We start from the raw sequence: 19,794 nt of genomic DNA on the forward strand, positions 1-19,794 counted from the left end.
GACCTCAACAGTTTGGTTCCTTAGAAATTCACACACATTTGAACATTTCCCTCAGGAAGAATGTCCGTGCCACCTCAACACAACACTGCGACTCACCGTAAATGTAACTTGAGTATAATACGCAAAGTGAAGAAACTTTTCATTTTCAGTGTCAGTGAAAGCCAGATTTTTTCCCTCACTACGAGACCAAGAGACGAATACACTAAGCAGATTCAGAAGGATGTACGCTGCAGCAGGTACTGGGAGATGAAGAAGCTTGCACAGGATAGAGTAGCATAGAGAGCTACATCAAACCAGTCTCAGGACTGAAGACCACAATGACAACAACATATATGTTCACTCTTTCCTCATAAAGAACCTGTGTCTAAATGTAGCTCTGTCATAGACAACTGGTCACCATAGTGTGCAGTACAATAAAAATGTTGCGCAGTGTACAACTGCCTTAAGTATTTTAGTTGTGATGCCAATATGAACATTCTTCACTGATCCCTATAATTTAAATGCTATGCACGATTCTCTAAAATGCACTTACCTACCTACACGACAGACTAACCTTTCTGCTGTAAATTGACTGATCATGAAATATTCAGAGTTTTACCTCCAGTCAATGGTGTATTTATTAATTTGAGCATTACGCAGTTGAACAAAAATTGGTAGGTAATTATAGTTGGAGTCACAAATGATGGTGGTCAAGTTTAGGCTCGTTTTTCACACTTACATCACACAGTCTCCCACAGCCAGTACGCATTCAGTAGCATTCTGATCACTCTGGTGTGAATGTCTTACTCAACACAGGCATTATACGTGGTTGTGACGAGTTATTTAGTGAATTTTTATTCCATTTGTTGCAAGTTGCCATGACTGATGGCAGTGGTAACTAACAAAGTCCTCAAATACAGCGAGACACATAATTTGAAGAATACTTGCTTTCATCAGTAACAAACCATGTGTATGCATGTATTGGTACTGTCACTTGGAACCAGTGACAATGCAATCCCCATCCGTTTCTCGAACTGTGTGACCAGCCATCGTTTGTTGATCGGATTATAGCTGCATCATATTAAAAGGAACCATTGTGACATTCGACCCATGTGGTTTAAGGAAACACTGGAAAACAAGCATCTTGGCAGCCAGAAAGTAATTTGAAGTCTGCTCCTCCAGAGATTTAACTGCCGAACCACCTTACTTGCCAGACTGTCAATAAACTAATAAGCAATATTTAAAATAGTGAAAGAAACTGAGAACTATATATAAGAAACTACTCACAGGCATTCAGCAGAGTCCCAGTATGGAAATTTCTAATTCAGGAAGCAATTTGGTGTCGACAGGGTGGTCACCAGAGACTGGAAAAAAACCTTATCTATGTGAGATACTATTACCGCATACATACAACAAAATACAAAATTTTACCAATACAGAAATTCAAATCTAACTCCCTCTATTCAACTGCTCAATTTAATAAGAAAAATTCATGCACTGATATTCAGCTACACACACACACACACACACACACACACACACACACACACACACACACACACACACACTTTTCTCATCCCGACCCACTTCACTTCATAACTTGACAGTTTTAATTAATTTCAAAGCTGCTTGGACAAAATTATTAAAAAGCTCCAAATTTTGTTGACCTGTCATCCTCTGTTGTATGTAAAATGATGTTGATAACTTTCACTTTATGTCAGACTACACAATGAAACAGAACCAACTTTATCACACCATACGCATTCTGCTTTTATTTTTTGAAAGGCATCATCAGTGGCCTGAAACATATATTCATTTATGTGTCTACTAACTTGTTTCACACACCAAACACTGTTCATTCAGATTATCACATCCCAGCAAGTCAAAAAGTGACAGAACTGTTTCTAACCTGAAAGTACAGCAATACAGCATCTAGTACATGAAACAAATTAGCACAGACATAAATATCATACCTGCCAACTTTTGACAAGGGCTATCAGTGAAACTCACAGAAAAAAATAAAAAAATTCAACATACCCCGGCTTGACGAAAATAATAATACTTCTGGCCTACAAAATACAATAATTCATGCTTCAAATGGGATTCTTCATGAAATCACATCTACTTACATCATAGGCCAATGATTTGTAGATGAACATAGCAATCAAGAAGAAATCCATGTTAAATACCAGTCGGCATGGTGAATATTCGTTTGAAGCATATGTAACAGGACTTTCTTGATAAATTAAGAGATTTTCAATAATTGAAAAAGACTTTACACAATAAAACATGTTTAAAAGAAATATAAACAACAGGGACCACATATCCTGGTCTTCGAAACAGAAACAGACTTCAGAGATTCAATGGACATTAATGATCTGAACTCACAAGGCCGAAAATGCATTCACATTCTGCATTGCTATGGGACATGCTGAGAATAAAGAGCATTACTCTACAGATTCCGTTATACTTAAGAAGTCTATCAGCTACATGTATTCTTGATATTTGTGCCCAACTGAAATCACTTGTAACACCTTGATTTGCAGCCAAAATGTCATCTACCTGAAGAGCTACGAACTGACTCTGAAGCTCATTCATCACCTCATCTGTAGTTTCTTTCTCTTCCTTGCATAACACGATAGGAAAAAACAAATGAAAGAAAACTGAGCATCTTCAATTTTGTCTAACCTAGAAACTTGAGCATGCTTTAACACTTCATTTCCAAATGGAAGCTTGTTGATGATGTAGCCATACGCAGTACAAAAGTAGTTTCTTGAGGATGAAAAGAAAAGGAATTTGCCCGTATCCTGAAGCTCAGTTACTGTGTCGAAGTCTGAATGACAATAACTCACTCATCATCACTTCTTTGATTTTGAATCAAGTTGTACTCAACTTCAAGCAATGAGAAGCTTTTGACTATTCTGAGCTTAACAAACTTGGCAAACAACTCCATCAGCAAATCCATTAGAAGTTCTAATAAAAAGTGAACTTGTGTCGAAGAAGTCTGAAGAGCAACATTCAATTTGTAGAATACAGTAATAGTCGCACGAAGGAAAATGAAAAAGGCCTTGTTTGTTTCAAATTCTATCGAGAGGATGGACATGTAAGGGTGTGGAGACAACCTCATGAACCCATTGACCCCGCATGTCAGCAGGGGACTGTTCAAGCTGGTGCAGGCTCTGTAATGGTATGGGGCATGTGCAGTTGGGAGTGATGTGGGAGCCCTGTTACGTCAAGATTTTTTGTCACACATTTGGAAGAATGTGCTATTATTTTAGGGGCATGTGTAGTAGCAGAATCAAGAATTTTCTTCTGACACTCTTTGGAACCACTTTCTTCAACTTTAGGTATTCTGAAAAATGTCAAGCTTGCCAAAATGTTCAGAGTGCATAATATTACTTCCCCTTTGAAGAAAGAAAGAGAGAAGAAGATCCCACTGGTCCAGTGGTCTATCCAAACATCTGCCTTAAGATAACCACTTACACTGAAGCACCAAAGAAACTAGCATAGGCATGCTTATTCAAATACAGATATATGTAAACAGGCAGAACATGATTCTGAGGTTGGCAACACCTATATAAGACAACAAGTGTCTGGTGCAGTTATTAGATCAGTTACTGCTGGTAAAATGGCAGATTATCAAGATTTAAGCGAGTTTGAATGTGGTGTTATAGTCAGAGAATCGTTCAACATGACAAAAGTGCAACCCTCTGACAAACTGCTGCAGATTTCAATGCTGGGCCATCAACAAGTGTCACTGTGTGAACCATTCAACAAAACATCATCAATAAGAGCTTTTGGAGCTGAAGACCCACTCGTGTACCCTTGATGACTGCACAACACAAAGCTTTTAGGCTCGCCTAGGCTTGTCAACACTGACATTAAACTGTTGGGTGACTGGAAACATGTTGCCTGTTCGGACAAGTCTTGTTTCAAATTCTATCGAGAGGGTGGACATGTAAGGTTGTGGAGACAAGCTCATGAATCCATTGATCCTGCATGTCAGCAGGGGACTGTTCAAGCTGGTGGAGGCTCTGTAATGGTATGAGGCATGTGCAGTTGAGAGGGATGTGGGAGCCCTGTTACGTCAAGATACGACTCTGACAGGTGACACACACGTAAGTATTCTGTCTGATCACCTGCATCCAGTCATGTCCATTATGCATCCCGATGGACTTTGGCAACTCCAGCAGGGCATTTCGACACCACACACATCCAAAATTACTACAGAGTGGCTCCAGGAACACTTGTCTGAGCTTAGACACTTCTGCTGGCCATCAAACTCCCCAGACATGAAAATTATTGAGCATATCCGGGACGCCTTGCAACGTGCTGCTCAGAAGATATCTCCAACCCCTTGTACTCTTACAGATTTATGGACAGCCCTGCAGGATTCATGGTGTCAATTCCCTCCAGCAGTGCTTCAGACATTATTTGAGTCCATGCCATGTCATGCTGCAACACTTCTGCAAGCTCGCAGGGGCCCTACATGATATTAGGTATGTGTACCAGTTTCTTTAGCTCTTCAGTGTAGTACATACATGCTTCAGAATTTTCTTTGCCTCTTTACTGTGCAAATTCTGAAATCCATGAAGGATTTCTTTTCTTCTGATGCTCTTCTCTAAGAAATAAAATATATCAACAAAGATCTCATCCACTTTAAGTGGCAATCTTCCAGCACCTGTTTCAGCTGGTAGATTAATCAGGTGGCAAATGCAACTTAGGATGGTAATACCTTGTTGAACTGCCTTCATAACTGCTGAAACCCCATTTTTATCTCCTATCAAAAAAGGAGCATTGTCAGAGCAGAAAGCCATCCAGTTTTCAATTCATTTGATACGAGAATTCAGCTGTGATAACATTACGTTACCTTTGTTTCGCCCTGTTGAGTCCCCGTCTAATGCTGGTATGGATAGCACAGTGCTCACTCCTTTTTCCTGGAGAATATCATAGAATGCAACAACAATAGGATACAACTTGTTATTCATATCATTGCTTCCATCTGTTGCAAAAATAAAAAATAAATAAAAATAAAAAAAATTAAAAAAATAAAAAAGGTCCATTTTGAAGGCCCTTAACAACTTCATATGATGCATTTTTCCAATTTTATTTACAATGTATGTCATTTCATGCAAGCACAGCTATATTTCTTTGCAACTTCTGATGTGGAAATCATCATCTTAAATAAAGCACCAGTATGATCAGCCCCACATAAGGGCACATTGTGTTCCACCAAAAAGGAAGTAAACAGATACTCTGCTCTAATTATGTAACTGTCAAAGTTTCCACACTTGGCAAGAAAGGTGTTGATTTCCTTGTTATCTTCTTTAGATTTAACATAACTTATGCATTTTATCTCACTTCACGATACTTAAATCGTTTCTTGCACCATGTGCAATATTAATATCATACCTACATATATCATGCAAAAGGCAAATTTTTGTTCCTTTCTTTATTTTAGTATGTACACAAAATCAACAGAATATGATTCTTTAAATGTCTGGAAGTACTGTTTCTTGTTGCATTTATTCATGACTCCTACAACAGTAAAATAGCATATGAAAATGTCCGAGATCAAATATCTCGATATGTACTGAAACATCAAAAGGAATCTGGATCAGTGAACGTCACATAAAAGTACAACATAAACACTCAAAGCAGTCAAACACCTCATTGAAACATGTCAAAGTACCCCCATTAAATTAACACGACGCCAGACGTGTGCACATATGCATATGCTAAACACACACACACACACACACACACACACACACACACACACACACACACACACACACACAGAGAACAAATGTAATTAGTCTATATGTGGTCAAAGAATATGGGTTAAATCACAACAAGCGAATAGAGTGGAACAAAGAAATTGCAGAGCAGAGCCTGTTGACATGTAAGATTCACATGGAAGAACTGTTATCCCGTCTTTAAATTCAATTCCAATGATGATGACCTAAACACCATATGGTTAAAAGTCACAATCATATCACAGAATAAGTTATCGTGTATCTTATACTTGCATTCGATCCATGCAAACAATCGACTGTGTGGAAGTGGAGTGATTATCGAATGCTAACGTTTCAAATTTTTGTCTCTGAAGTCGTAAAATGACACTGCCCATCCGTAAAATGCTGCAATTTCTGTAAATTTTATAGATAAACTGTGAAAGTCGGTAGGTTTGAAATACATATATTTTTCACGTCACTGAGAACACCTTTCGGAAAACGCAGAACATATATGGCACGGTAAAACTAGTTTTACTCAATTGCACAAAGATAGTACTAACATGACAATTATCAAAATAATATATCAAATGTTTCCAAAATTCAATCAGAATGACTGGAAAAATGCACTATTCTATACTTTTGCACTAGTTCAAATTTGCTATTGCAGAAAAATCCACATCTATAGCTGGAAAAGTTAATCACTTTTCTTAAAGCTGCTTATTCAATGTAATGGAATTCCCAATATGGCACAAAAAAGTAACATTTAATACACCATTAAAACTGTTACCTTCACTCAGTAAACCATAGGCTCGGTTGGTACTGATGCGTTTTTGATGGGCTGAGAGGTGCAAATCCATAGGAAGCAGCTACTTGCGGGTGTGCCGGGAACACTGCTGTTGGCTGCATATGTGCTGGCAATGGGTGTGAAGGATGAGTGGCCAAAACAGGTCTTGCACTGGCATGATGAGCAGGCGGGGGCAGCGCCCTGCTGTAAGAATAAGACGAAAAGTCACATCCTAAAACTTTCCTTCATTACTTTTGAGAACTATACTATATAACCAAATCTAAATTAATTACTATTTTCAAACAATGGAAAATCTTACCCCCACCCAGTCGCCACTCCCATCTTGTCTACTGCTGACAAAGGCCTTAATGGCCGAAAGCTATGACTCTGTGAATCTTTTTATTGTGCCTATCGCGACTCAGCACCTCCGCTATATGGTGAGTAGCAACTTTCCTTCTCTCGATTGTTAATTACTATTTTTCTCTTCTAAAGTAATTAGAGGAACCTTATTTAAAATAGCAATGTTCTGTTACAGCTTTATCATTACATTGAGGAATCCTTCACAACTCCCATGGAGCTCTAATCATCTAATATGGTACTATTTAACTGGTCGTTTAAAATAATATGTAAGAAGTGAAGATGGAACTTTTTTCCTTTTAAGCAATATAGTTACAAATATTTACAAGACAATAAAGAGATATGCTGGAAAACCTAATTACGTATCAATACTCATGAAGGCAAGAAAAATAGGCTATATGCCAGAGGTACGATTCTGCAAAATATGAACCTTTTTGTTGTTGTTGTTGTTGTTGTTGTTGTGGTCATTGTCATCGTGTTCTTTAGTCTTAAGAGTTGTCTGACATCTGTCTCTACACCTGTTTGTTCTGAGTAAACTTCCTCACCTCTCTACAGCTATTGAAACCTACTTTCATATGAACCTGCTAACTGTCCTCCTACACAACCTCCCCCCCCCCCCCCCCCCCCCCTTGATTTCTCACTATTGCCAAACTGACGGTCACTCGATGCTTCAGAGTGTGTCATAATAACCGATTCCTTATTTTACTCAAGTTGTACCACACATTTGTTTTATCCAGAATTTGGTTCAGTACCTCTCATTAGTATTTCAATCTACCTGTTTCATCTTCAGCATTTTTCTGTAGCACCCTATCCCAAAATCTCCTATTCTCTTCTTGTCTGAACTGTTAGCCAGCCACATTCCACTTGCGTGCAAGGCTACACTCCAGCAAATAGCATAAGAAAACAGTCCCTAACATTATTTACATTCACTTTTCTTGCCATTGCCAGTCTACATTTTGTGTCATCCTCACTTCTGCCATCATCAACTACTTTGCTGAAAAAAAAAAAAAGTTGTTTACTTCTTTCAGCATCTCATTTTCTAGCCTAATTCTCTCACATCACCTTATTTAAGTTGACTACATTACATCAGTTGTTTTACGTTTCTTGATGTTCACCGTATCTTCCAAGACCTTTGGCATGTCTGAAGTAATTAAAATTTCACCAACAAACCTCAAAGGTTTTACTTTTAACCCTCAAATTTAATACCCTTTTTAGATTTGTCCTTGGTTCCCTTCACCACTCGCTCAATGCACAGGTTGGATAACATAAGGGATGAGGTACAACTGCTCTCCCTGCTTAACCACTGCTCCCCTTCCATATGTTGTGACTGTTACAATAGTTGCTGTACAAGTTACAGATAACTTTTTGTTGCCTGCATTTTATGCCTTCTACCCTCAGCCCTTCAAAAAACTATTTCAAAATTTCTCTGGAATCAAAACTCATCTCCCCCAAGGCTGGCTTCTAGCAGTCTTTCCATTCTTCTGTAGTCTGCAGCTCGTGATTTAGTGGTTTGAGTTGCTGCCCCGGGTTCATTTCCCGGTTGGGTCAGCGACTTTCTCTGCCCAGGGACTGAGTGTTTGTGTTAGCTTCATCATTTCATCATCATTCAGGAAACTGGCAAGACTGGACAGTGAAAAGATTGGGAATTTGTATGGATGCTGATAACCACGCCATTGAGCACCCCATAAACCACCACCACCACCACCACCACCACCACCACCACCACCCTCCTGTAAATACAGAGCACGTTATTTTAAGCATGTACTGTTTTGTAATAAAAATAAGGTTTTTCTTAGATTTTTCTTAGCAATTTTATGTTTTCATGATGACCTGTACTTTAAACTATCTTTCTACATAATTCCTGTCAATATTCAGTGAGTATCTGAAATACCTCCTCCAACTGAGAATACCACCTGAGCTGTGGTGAGCTGGCACCAGTGTTATTTTGCTCATGTAATGTTGACATCTATTGTGGTTGAGCTAAGTTACCTTTGCTTTTCACGGGTCTTATCTTCCGGGTTGGCAGGTGAAGCAAGTCGGTTGTTAGCCAAGCATTATGAGCATTACACGTTGTGGTGTGAAATTGGTTGGGCGTTTTGCTGACATGGGCAGCTTGTAGATACAAGTTCTGTAACTTCGCTGGGAACAAAGTTTGAAGGGAAGCGGTGAAGCTGTGGAACCTGCTCTCTCGTATTGTGTACCTGATATGGAGCAAGTCATTGGAATTGTTTGTTCACTGACACACTCAGAGATTTTAAACTTTACTATTATGGTGAGACTTTCACAGTCGAACCTTAAGACGGCGTAGAAGAGGTCAGTTGGCCTAGTTAAACGGTGGCCGTTATTTGAAAATTTTCTCAGTTTTACTAGTGCTTTGTGTTATATCCTAGCCAGTAATGCCAACCGAGCCCGCTGCCAAAAGGTTGGCAGCATCAAAGTCCGGACGCCGTCCGCATAAGCAGCACCAGCGATACAGGAAATCGCCGCAAGTCTGCGCGCGCCACCACTGGCTTCTGGCTTCTTAAGCGCTGGAGTCACGAGCGCTAGGACAGTTCTGTATTCGCCGCTTAGTTGTATACTCGCCACCGATTTGTGTACTTGCTAGTCAGTTGTGTGTTCATCGCAGCAGAGCTGTTGTTTGTCGTCAGCCGACGCTGACCTAGCCGCTCCGACTCGAACTAGACAGATTTCTGTAGACACGGAGTTCACTACTGTGTTTCTGTATCTTCGTTAATAAAGATAAGTACCGACTTTTATTTAATCAGAGTGTTTGGGTTTTCATCTTTCTGTTCACTGTTCCAGCGGACCGGTCGGCCCGCTATTAAAAGTGTGGCGGTGACTTCGTAAGCTGTTTCTACAGCGAAGTGTTTGTCGCTACGAACGCCGCCACAAAACTTTGTGTCTCATGCAATCAAATTATTTTATGTTGCCGTTTTTAAAGCCTGCACTCTATTAATACAGGGTCAAAGGTTCTGCTGAGTGTTTCTATGTTTCAGAGTTATTGGAATGTCTTTGCAATTCGGGTAGAAACTTTTGATTGTGCCAACGCCTTGGCAGGGGGGCGGGGGGTGAAATGTCATCCAAAATATAGAACTGGCAGTGTTTAAGAACCTAGCCACTACTGGATTTGTTCACAGATCGCCTTCCAAAGTTTAGTATTTATCTTCCTTTCCATCAAGGCGGGTTAAGCTGGTAGATATATACACTGCATGCAACTTGAAACTTCCTGGCAGATTAAAACTGTGTGCCCGACTGAGACTCGAACTCGGGACCTTTGCCTTTCGCGGGCAAGCGCTCTACCAACTGAGCTACCGAAGCACGACTCGCGCCCGGTCTCACAGCTTTACTTCTGCCAGTATCTCGTCTCCTACCTTCCAAACTTTACAGAAGCTCTCCTGCGAACCTTGCAGGACTAGCACTCCCGAAAGAAAGGATATTGCGGAGACATGGCTTAGCCACAGCCTGGGGGATGTTTCCAGAATGAGATTTTCACTCTGCAGCGGAGTGTGCGCTGATATGAAACTTCCTGGCAGATTAAAACTGTGTGCCCGACCGAGACTCGAACTCGGGACCTTTGCCTTTCGCGGGCAAGCGCTCTACCAACTGAGCTACCGAAGCACAACTCGCGCCCGGTCTGCACATACTGGCAGAAGTAAAGCTGTGAGACCGGGCACGAGTCGTGCTTCGGTAGCTCAGTTGGTAGAGCGCTTGCCCGCGAAAGGCAAAGGTCCCGAGTTCAAGTCTCGGTCGGGCACACAGTTTTAATCTGCCAGGAAGTTTCATATCAGCGCACACTCCGCTGCAGAGTGAAAATCTCATTCTGGAAACATCCCCCAGGCTGTGGCTAAGCCATGTCTCCGCAATATCCTTTCTTTCGGGAGTGCTAGTCCTGCAAGGTTCGCAGGAGAGCTTCTGTAAAGTTTGGAAGGTAGGAGACGAGATACTGGCAGAAGTAAAGCTGTGAGACCGGGCGCGAGTCGTGCTTCGGTAGCTCAGTTGGTAGAGCGCTTGCCCGCGAAATGCAAAGGTCCCGAGTTCGAGTATCGGTCGGGCACACAGTTTTAATCTGCCAGGAAGTTTCATATCAGCGCACACTCCGCTGCAGAGTGAAAATCTCATTCTGTATGTAACTTGTTTGTATATGAACTTGTTTTCTTAAATATGAAGGAGTGGCAACTGGCTAAATCTTAAACTGCATAGCAGCTGCTGAGTTCCTTGTGTAGCTTTTTCTAGTTATTTTTTTTATTAACATGTCTGAGCACGTGAACATTTATTTTTTAAAGATCAGTGTTTCTGTTGTAGTTTTTTTTTAAGTGGTTCTATCATTTTATGTAATGGCATCTTAGCTTGGCACTTGTCTTCAAGTGTTATTAAGTCACCCTTTACCTGTAATTGTTTTCATTATATCTATATTGAGGGAAGTCGTATATGGGAGTTTGGAGTTCTCAAGTTTGTTAGTAACCCTGTTTTCTTAATTTGTAATTGTTTGTTACAGTACTGAGTACGTTGGGTTTCTAACTGTATTTGCAAAGCTTTACCTAGTGGCTTGTCCACAATTTGTAACTGTAAATTTTTTTTAAAGGGGTAATGTCAATAAACTGTCTTAATTATAAATTGTGACTACCAACCATGATTCCATCCTGCTTCCTCTTTTATGGTATATAAGATATGGTGTGTAAGTGTAGTACGATTAAGGAATCACGTATCCCCACTAACTGTGAAATATGATCTGATTCATTTTCTTAGGCATGAAAGTGACTGAAATTTATCATAAGACCAGTAAAGTGTATGGAGGAAACTTGATGAGTGATGGAATGGTATGCAAATGGACCCAACTTCTTAAAGATGTCCTTACAAATGTGTGTGATGCAGAATGAAGTGAGCAACCTTCAGTCATTACTGATGATTCGGTGCAGAAAGTTGATGAAAAAGAGAGGGGACGGACACTTTATGGCATTATATGATGAATTTCCTTAAGTGTCAAAATGTGTGCTCTATGCAATTGTTGTCTAATCAGGCAGCAGATTTATAGAAGGATGGTGTTCAAAAGCTGGTTGTAAAATATAATACCTGCCTTACTGTGGGTGGGAATTATGTAGAAAGGTGGAATAAAGTACAGGCATTCACATAAAAATAGCTGCTAACGAAAGTGTAATTGTTTTTATTTCTAAATGTTATTTACTTAAAAAATAAAAAACCCTCATAATTCGTGACAGCATTCTGTAATAACATATTACACTGATGGTTCAGTACTAATCACACCTACTTTCTTTGGGATTGGAATTATTACTTTCTTCTTGAAGTCTGAGGATATTTAATCATCTCATTTATCTTCGATACCAGGTGGAATAGTTTTTGTCACGTTATGTTGTCACAAAGATTTCAGCAATTCTGAGTGAATATCACCGACTCCATGTGCCTTGTCTTGGCTTAGGTTTTCTGATGTTCAATGAGATTCTTCTCGCAGTGTAATACATCCCATCTTATCTTCTTCAGCTTCCTCCTCCCTTTCCAAATACTGTTACAGCCCCTATATTTTTTATATGTGAGAACACATGAATGTCAGAGCCCCAAATCCAGTGATAAGGATGGATGTTCCTACAATCCATACTTCACCTCATTTAGATTTTCTATTACAACTGCAATATAATTTGCATTTAGCAAAATGATTTAAGATTATTATATGATTAAAAAATTTTCCCTGTAAGCCAAAGTTTCAAGTTAGGGAACAGGAAGATGTCATTTGGGGCTAAGCCTAAGGAGTAGAGTGGATGAGGAACCCATTCAAAGCCTAATTCATGCACTTTTGCCATTGTTATCACTGATGTGCGGGGTGGTGAATTATCGTTGTGGAAAAGCACTTCTTGCATGCCAATCTTGATTTTTTTCAGCCAATACAAGTTTCAAATGATTCAACAATGAAGCATAATAGTTCCCTACTATGGTTCTGCCTCTTTCCGAGTAATCTATGAGGACTACTCTTTGGGAATTCCAAAAGACAGTAGCAATCACTTTTAACAGCAGACGAAATTGTCTTTGCCTTCTTTGGCGCAATTTCACCAGCCTTTGTCCATTGTTTTGACTGTTGCTGGTGTTCAATGAGGGATTCAGGTTTCATCAACAGTCACAAATCAGTGCAAAAAGCCTTGCTGATCGCAATTAAACATAGGCACACATTGTGTTGAAACATTGTACCAGATGTGCTTTTGATCAACTGTAAGGAATGTGGCATCCACCTCAAACATAGCTTCTTCATAGCCAACTCTCCGCACAGGATATTATGCACTTGTTCAATTGAGGTACATAGCCTCAGCAATCTCACAAATTTTTATTTTGACAGTCTTGCATTACCATATCACAGATTTTGTCAATGGTATCCATTGTGGTGACCTCAATTGGACGGCTGTTGTCCACTTTCTCTCCAGTACTTTTCTGACCACATTTAAATTCATTAAGCCAAAAGTAAATTGTCTTCAAAAATGGTGCAGAGTCTGTGTGTACTTTATCAAATTCTGCTGTGATTTGTACGGCAGTCCAACTTTTCAAATGAAACAGTTTAGCAACAGCACAAAACTCTATTTTCTTCATTGTCAATTGCAGTCGTCACACTGCCCAATTCAGACAGCTGTCAACAATGAACTGTATGCTGTAAATCATTGAAATACTTTATGCGAGCCTTGGAATAATTAAGCTTACCAACCATGAAGTAGTAACAAAATTGTGCCATTCTTTCACGGAAATTTTTCAGACTTCTCAAACCACGTTTGTAACTGTCTCTCAGGCAAATGCAAAGTACATAAATATTTCATTAATAACTTTGGTAGCTCAAGCAGCGTTAGCTTGACAAAAAGAAATCTTTCAAGTATTTGATAAGAAGGCCTCTTTATTTCAGGCTTTCAGGGACTAATTTAAATACTTTGATTTCTAGGTCATTACATAATTTAGTGTTGTGTTCAAGAGACTGTTCTATATTATATTTCAGACCTTAAATTCTGTGAATGTTGTTTCTACTCCAAGGATAACTTAATCTTGGTTAACACTACTAACTGAATGAACACCATGGCAAACTGCATTCTCTCAAGTGAAAAAAGTAGGCGGGTGTGAGCAAACGACATTCAGTCATGTTTGGTTCATAGTGCACTTGCTATCCACTGTGCTTCCGATGTTTTTCAAAACCGTTCAATTTCTAATCTCTTCTTATACTTGACATTATCTGCTTTATAAGTCAAACAAATTCTGTCAATAACGTTGTTTCCCTTTAGTGCTTAGCTTTTTCACAGCGAGAAACAACTTACTAACGCGTGCATGATCTTAATGTCTGGAAGCATTTGTGTATAATATTCTCATTCTGTCAAGATCCCTTCCATTCACTACTGTGTACAGTCTTGTGAAATGGACACCAAGTAATAGAAAAGAATGACAGAGAGCATTAACTAACTGCTCACTTGAGCATGGCGTAAGTGGTGGGCAAGCACAAGAAAACATTTGGTCGTGTTTGGTACACATCTGCCAGTGTTTGCTCATGTTCACCTATTTGTCAGTCTTTTAATGAAGCACGAGAGGAAGCTTGCGTCTTCTCTGCTTCAGCGCTAGCATAATTCGATGTTTTGTGTGCGAACTTGCTGTAGTATGATGATTTTTACTCGACTGGGGACCACGGTCATAACATACTTTTTAAATGAAATCATTGCTGCCATTAGACTGTAAGCTTTTATTATTCATTTATTTCGTAATCATGATTTCAACTGTCGAGCTATTTGCAAATGCAAGATCACAGCTAAGTACTGCTCCCTTAAATTGTGTTGTTATGAGATATCACATTATGTCTTGCACTTTGGTATCCATACGTTTTATAGGTTTCAATTATCTTGCACTTAAAAATGTCTCAACAGTCATAATTGCACTAATGAAATAAATAAATGTCAAATAGTGGCAATGATTCCATTTAAAAGTATTGTATGGTTTTGGCAGGAAGCTCAGTTGTCGCATCATATCAATATGTAAGTTTTCAAATTTGGACAGTACTGAATGCTTAGGGCTCTTATTAGTTCTTACTCATAACTAATAAATTCATTCGTCTGAATTCAAAATTTACTTTCACAACATTTCCTCATATTTGGTGGGAAATCTGAACATTTTATAGTTCAGGACTTCGACAGTTTATTTACTTGCAAGCACTAGGCAAGGTGACTTAATCCACTAGCAACACTATCTCAGAAACAGCAGTACTTCACAATTGTCAGCCAGTGGAGAGCAACTTGGCGCTGCTTGTGGTTGGGGAAGTGCCACAAATGTCACCAAATGGAGTGCCATCTAGTGGATGAAGATACAAGTAAATCTGTGATGCTGTTGCCACCTGCTAGCTGTTCCCAAGAGGGTTACTTTGCCAGATCAAATGCTGAGTGTATCAGTTTCTTGTGCGATTTGATGCATAAGTCATAGAACACAAGGTCATCAAGAAGGAAGTTTTAATGATAAGGCTAATTTATGGAGTAACGTGTGGAGTGGATTTTCTGATGTGAGTCCCACATGATATACACATGCGCAAATGACTTACATACATTGGAAGAACATTTGGAAGGAGAAAAACAAGCCATAGAGGAAAGATGTTATTGTAATTGCTACTTCTCCCAAAAGCAAAACAGTTAGCCTTTAATTAGCAAAGATTATTCCAATACTGAAAAAATGTATACAAACTTCTACATGAAAACTGGACCAATGACTGGTAATGCATTATGCACAAGACGGGGGCACCCAAAAGTCATTAGTGAACTGCTTAACCATGGTGCAGTGGGTCAATGAATGAATGATATTGATATACTGAACTATGAAAACAGTAGTCTATGGAACCACCACCACCACCACCACCACCACCACCACCACCACCACCACAAGAGGAGGAGGAGAAGAAGACTGAACGCAATACACTAAAAGGACAGATTATTATTATTATTATTATTATTATTATTAATACTATTATTATTATGTAAGATACCAATTCCTCCCCCCATGGTGGGGAGGCTTGCGTGCCTCAATGATACAGATAGCCGTACTGTAGGTGCAACCACAACGGAGGAGTATCTGTTGAGAGGCCAGAAAAACGTGTGGTTCCTGAAGAGGGGCAGCAGCCTTTTCAGTAGTTGCAGGGGCAACAGTCTGGATCATTGACTGATCTGGCCTTGTAACACTAACCAAAATGGCCTTGCTGTTCTGGTACTGCGAACGGCTGAAAGCAAGTGGAAACTACAGCCGTAATTTTTCCCGAGGACATGCAGCTTTACTGTATGAATAAATGATGATGGCGTCCTCTTGGGTAAAATATTCCGGAGGTAAAATAGTCTCCCACTCGGATCTCCGGGCGGGGACTACTCAAGAGGACGTCGTTATCAGGAGAAAGAAAACTGGCGTTCTATGGATCGGAGCGTGGAATGTCAGATCCCTTAATCGGGCAGGTAGGTTAGAAAATTTAAAAAGGGAAATGGATAGGTTAAAGTTAGATATAGTGGGAATTAGTGAAGTTCGGTGGCAGGAGGAACAAGACTTTTGGTCAGGTGAATACAGGGCTATAAATACAAAAGCAAATAGGGGTAATGCAGATGTAGGTTTAATAATGAATAAAAAAATTGGAGTGCGGGTAAGCTACTACAAACAGCATAGTGAATGCATTATTGTGGCCAAGACAGACACAAAGCCCATGCCTACTACAGTAGTACAAGTTTATATGCCAACTATCTCTGCAGATGACGAAGAAATTGATGAAATGTATGGTGAGATAAAAGAAATTATTCAGGTAGTAAAGGGAGACGAAAATTTAATAGTCATGGGTGACTGGAATTCGTCAGTAGGAAAAGGGAGAGAAGGAAACATAGTAGGTGAATATGGATTGGGGCTAAGAAATGAAAGAGGAAGCCATCTGGTAGAATTTTGCGCAGAGCATAACTTAATCATAGCTAACATTTGGTTCAAGAATCATGAAAGAAGGTTGTACACATGGAAGAACACTGGAGATACTAGAAGGTTTCAGATAGATTATACAATGGTAAGACAGAGATTTAGGAACCAGGTTTTAAAGGGGCAGATGTGGACTCTGACCACAATCTATTGGTTATGAACTGTTGATTAAAACTGAAGAAACTGCGAAAAGGTGGGAATTTAAGGAGATGGGACCTGGATAAACTGAACGAACCAGAGGTTGTACAGAGTTTCAGGGAGAGCATAAGGGAACAATTGACAAATTGACAGGAATAGGGGAAAGAAATACAGTAGAAGAAGAATGGGTAGCTTTGAGGGATGAAATAGTGAAGGCAGCAGAGGATCAATTAGGTAAAAAGACAAGGGCTAGTAGAAATCCTTGGGTAACAGAAGAAATATTGAATTTAATTGATGAAAGGAGAAAATATAAAAATGCAGTAAATGAAGCAGGCAAAAAGGAATACAAACATCTCAAAAATGAGATCGACAGGAAGTGCAAAATGGCTAAGCAGGGATGGCTAGAGGACAAATGTAAGGATGTAGAGGCTTATCTCACTAGGGGTAAAATAGATACTACCTACAGGAAAACTGAAGAGACCTTTGGAGAAAGGAGAACCACTTGTATGAATATCAAGAGCTTTGATGGAAACCCAGTTCTAAGCAAAGAAGGGAAAGCAGAAAGGTGGAAGGAGTATATAGAGGGTCTATACAAGGGCGACATACATGAGGACAATATTATGGAAATGGAAGAGGATGTAGATGTAGATGAAGATGAAGATGAAGATGAAATGGGAGATATGATACTGCGTAAAAAGTTTGACAGAGCACTGAAAGACCTAAGTCGAAACAAGGCCCCCGGAGTAGACAACATTCCATTAGAACTACTGACAGCCTTGGAAGAGCCAGTCCTGACAAAACTCTACCATCTGGTGAGCAAGATGTATGAGACAGGCGAAATACCCTCAGACTTCAAGAAGAATATAATAATTCCAATCCCAAAGAAAGCAGGTGTTGACAGATGTGAAAATTACCGAACTATCAGTTTAATAAGTCACAGCTGCAAAATACTAACACGAATTCTTTACAGATGAATGGAAAAACTGGTAGAAGCCAACCTCGGGGAAGATCAGTTTGGATTCCGTAGAAATGTTGGAACACGTGAGGCAATACTGATCCTACGACTTATCTTAGAAGAAAGATTAAGGAAAGGCAAACCTACATTTGTAGATTTGGAGAAAGCTTTTGACAATGTCGATTGGAATACTCTCTTTCAAATTTTGAAGGTGGCAGGGGTAAAATACAGGGAGCGAAAGGCTATTTACAATTTGTACAGAAAGCAGATGGCAGTTATAATAGTCGAGGGGCATGAAAGGGAAGCAGTGGTTGGGAAGGGAGTTAGACAGGGTTGTAGCCTATCCCCAATGTTATTCAATCTGTATATTGAGCAAGCAATAAAGGAAACAAAAGAAAAGTTCGGGGTAGGTATTAAAATCCATGGAGAAGAAATAAAAACTTTGAGGTTCGCCGATGACATTGTAATTCTGTTGGAGACAGCAAAGGACTTGGAAGAGCAGTTGAACGGAATGGATAGTGTCTTGAAAGGAGGGTATAAGATGAACATCAACAAAAGCAAAACGAGGATAATGGAATGTAGTCTAATTAAGTCGGGTGATGTTGAGGGAATTACGTTAGGAAATGAGACACTTAAAGTAGTAAAGGAGTTTTGCTATTTGGGGAGCAAAATAACTGACGATGGTCGAAGTAGAGAGGATATAAAATGTAGACTGGCGATGGCAAGGAAAGTGTTTCTGAAGAAGAAAAATTTGTTAACATCGAGTATAGATTTAAGTGTCAGGAAGTCGTTTCTGAAAGTATTTGTATGAGACAAGAAGAGAGTAGAAGCTTTCGAAATGTGGTGCTACAGAAGAATGCTGAAGATTAGATGGGTAGATCACATAACTAATGAGGAGGTACTGAATAGAATTGGGGAGAAGAGGAGCTTATGGTACAACTTGACTAGAAGAAGGGATCGGTTGGTAGGACATGTTCTGAGACATCGAGGGATCACCAATTTATTATTGGAGGGCAGCGTGGAGGGTAGAAATCGCAGAAGGAGACCAAGCAGATTCAGAAGGGTGTAGGTTGCAGTAGGTACTGGGAGATGAAGAAGCCTGCACAGGATAGAGTAGCATGGAGAGCTGCATCAAACCAGTCTCAGGACTGAAGACCGCAACAACAAGATACCAATTAATGTCTTATGGGGAAAAAACAAGCAGAGTGCTTTGAGGGCCAACAGATTGGCAGAATAAGGGTGTTTATCATGTTCTATTGACAAAAAGTTAGAAATAACCTGTACTTCATTTGTGAAGAGGAAGATCAATTTGTACACATGGAAAAACCCACAGCCATTTGTTGATATCAGGCAAACCGTACTCTCATCAAAAATGTTGGCAAAGGAGTGACAGATTTGAAGAAGCTATCTGGTTCTGCGACTGATTCAAATCACAACATGATTAGAAGGCTGGTGGGGAAAAAAAAAGCAGACAAAACTTAAATGGTCTGAAACATTTGTGGGAACTAGAAAAACTTGATAGACAAATACAGTTACAAACATCTTAAAACAGAACAAAGTTTGAGATTGTGCACAATGAAGTAAAGAGTGAAGGAGCATAACACTATTGGATGTATCTAATAGTACTTTTGACAAAAGCAGATGGAACAATGAAAACATGATTAGAAGGTTGGTGGAAAAAAGAAAAAAAAAAAAAGACTTGTGGAAAATTATTAGTTATGGAAATGGGAAAAAAGGGAAACTAAACTGGTCAGCTCTCATAAGGAGAGGTGATTATGAGAACTGGGGAAAGGATGACGATTGCTTATGGCAGTGATGCACGGGAATGTTCTTTCAATGAATTTGATACATCCTGAGAAGCAAATATCTGCTGCAAGACATTATCGAAGGGG

General features: G+C 39.6%; 1 protein-coding gene and 1 non-coding gene across 5 annotated transcripts in view; both read right to left on the bottom strand.

Moving 5' to 3' along the window:
* The window catches only part of LOC126094788 (homeodomain-interacting protein kinase 2), a 200,130-nt gene that overhangs the window by 13,125 nt on the left and 167,211 nt on the right, over positions 1-19,794 (bottom strand). For 3 of the 4 annotated variants that reach the window (XM_049909351.1, XM_049909353.1, XM_049909350.1), the window contains 2 exons: positions 6,505-6,705; positions 1,267-1,343 (listed from right to left, as the gene is read on the bottom strand). In XM_049909351.1, the coding sequence (XP_049765308.1) occupies positions 6,507-6,705 (199 nt within the window). In that variant the 3' untranslated portion in view covers positions 1,267-1,343; positions 6,505-6,506. The remainder of the gene's footprint in view (positions 1-1,266; positions 1,344-6,504; positions 6,706-19,794) is intronic. The other variant, XM_049909352.1, reaches the window with a different exon arrangement.
* Positions 10,403-10,477, bottom strand: Trnas-cga (transfer RNA serine (anticodon CGA)). Its single transcript has one exon. It is a non-coding gene; the product is annotated as a tRNA-Ser (tRNA).

The sequence above is a fragment of the Schistocerca cancellata genome, chromosome 8 (genome assembly GCF_023864275.1).
Source record: "Schistocerca cancellata isolate TAMUIC-IGC-003103 chromosome 8, iqSchCanc2.1, whole genome shotgun sequence".
In the NCBI taxonomy this organism is placed as follows: Eukaryota; Metazoa; Arthropoda; class Insecta; order Orthoptera; family Acrididae; genus Schistocerca; species Schistocerca cancellata.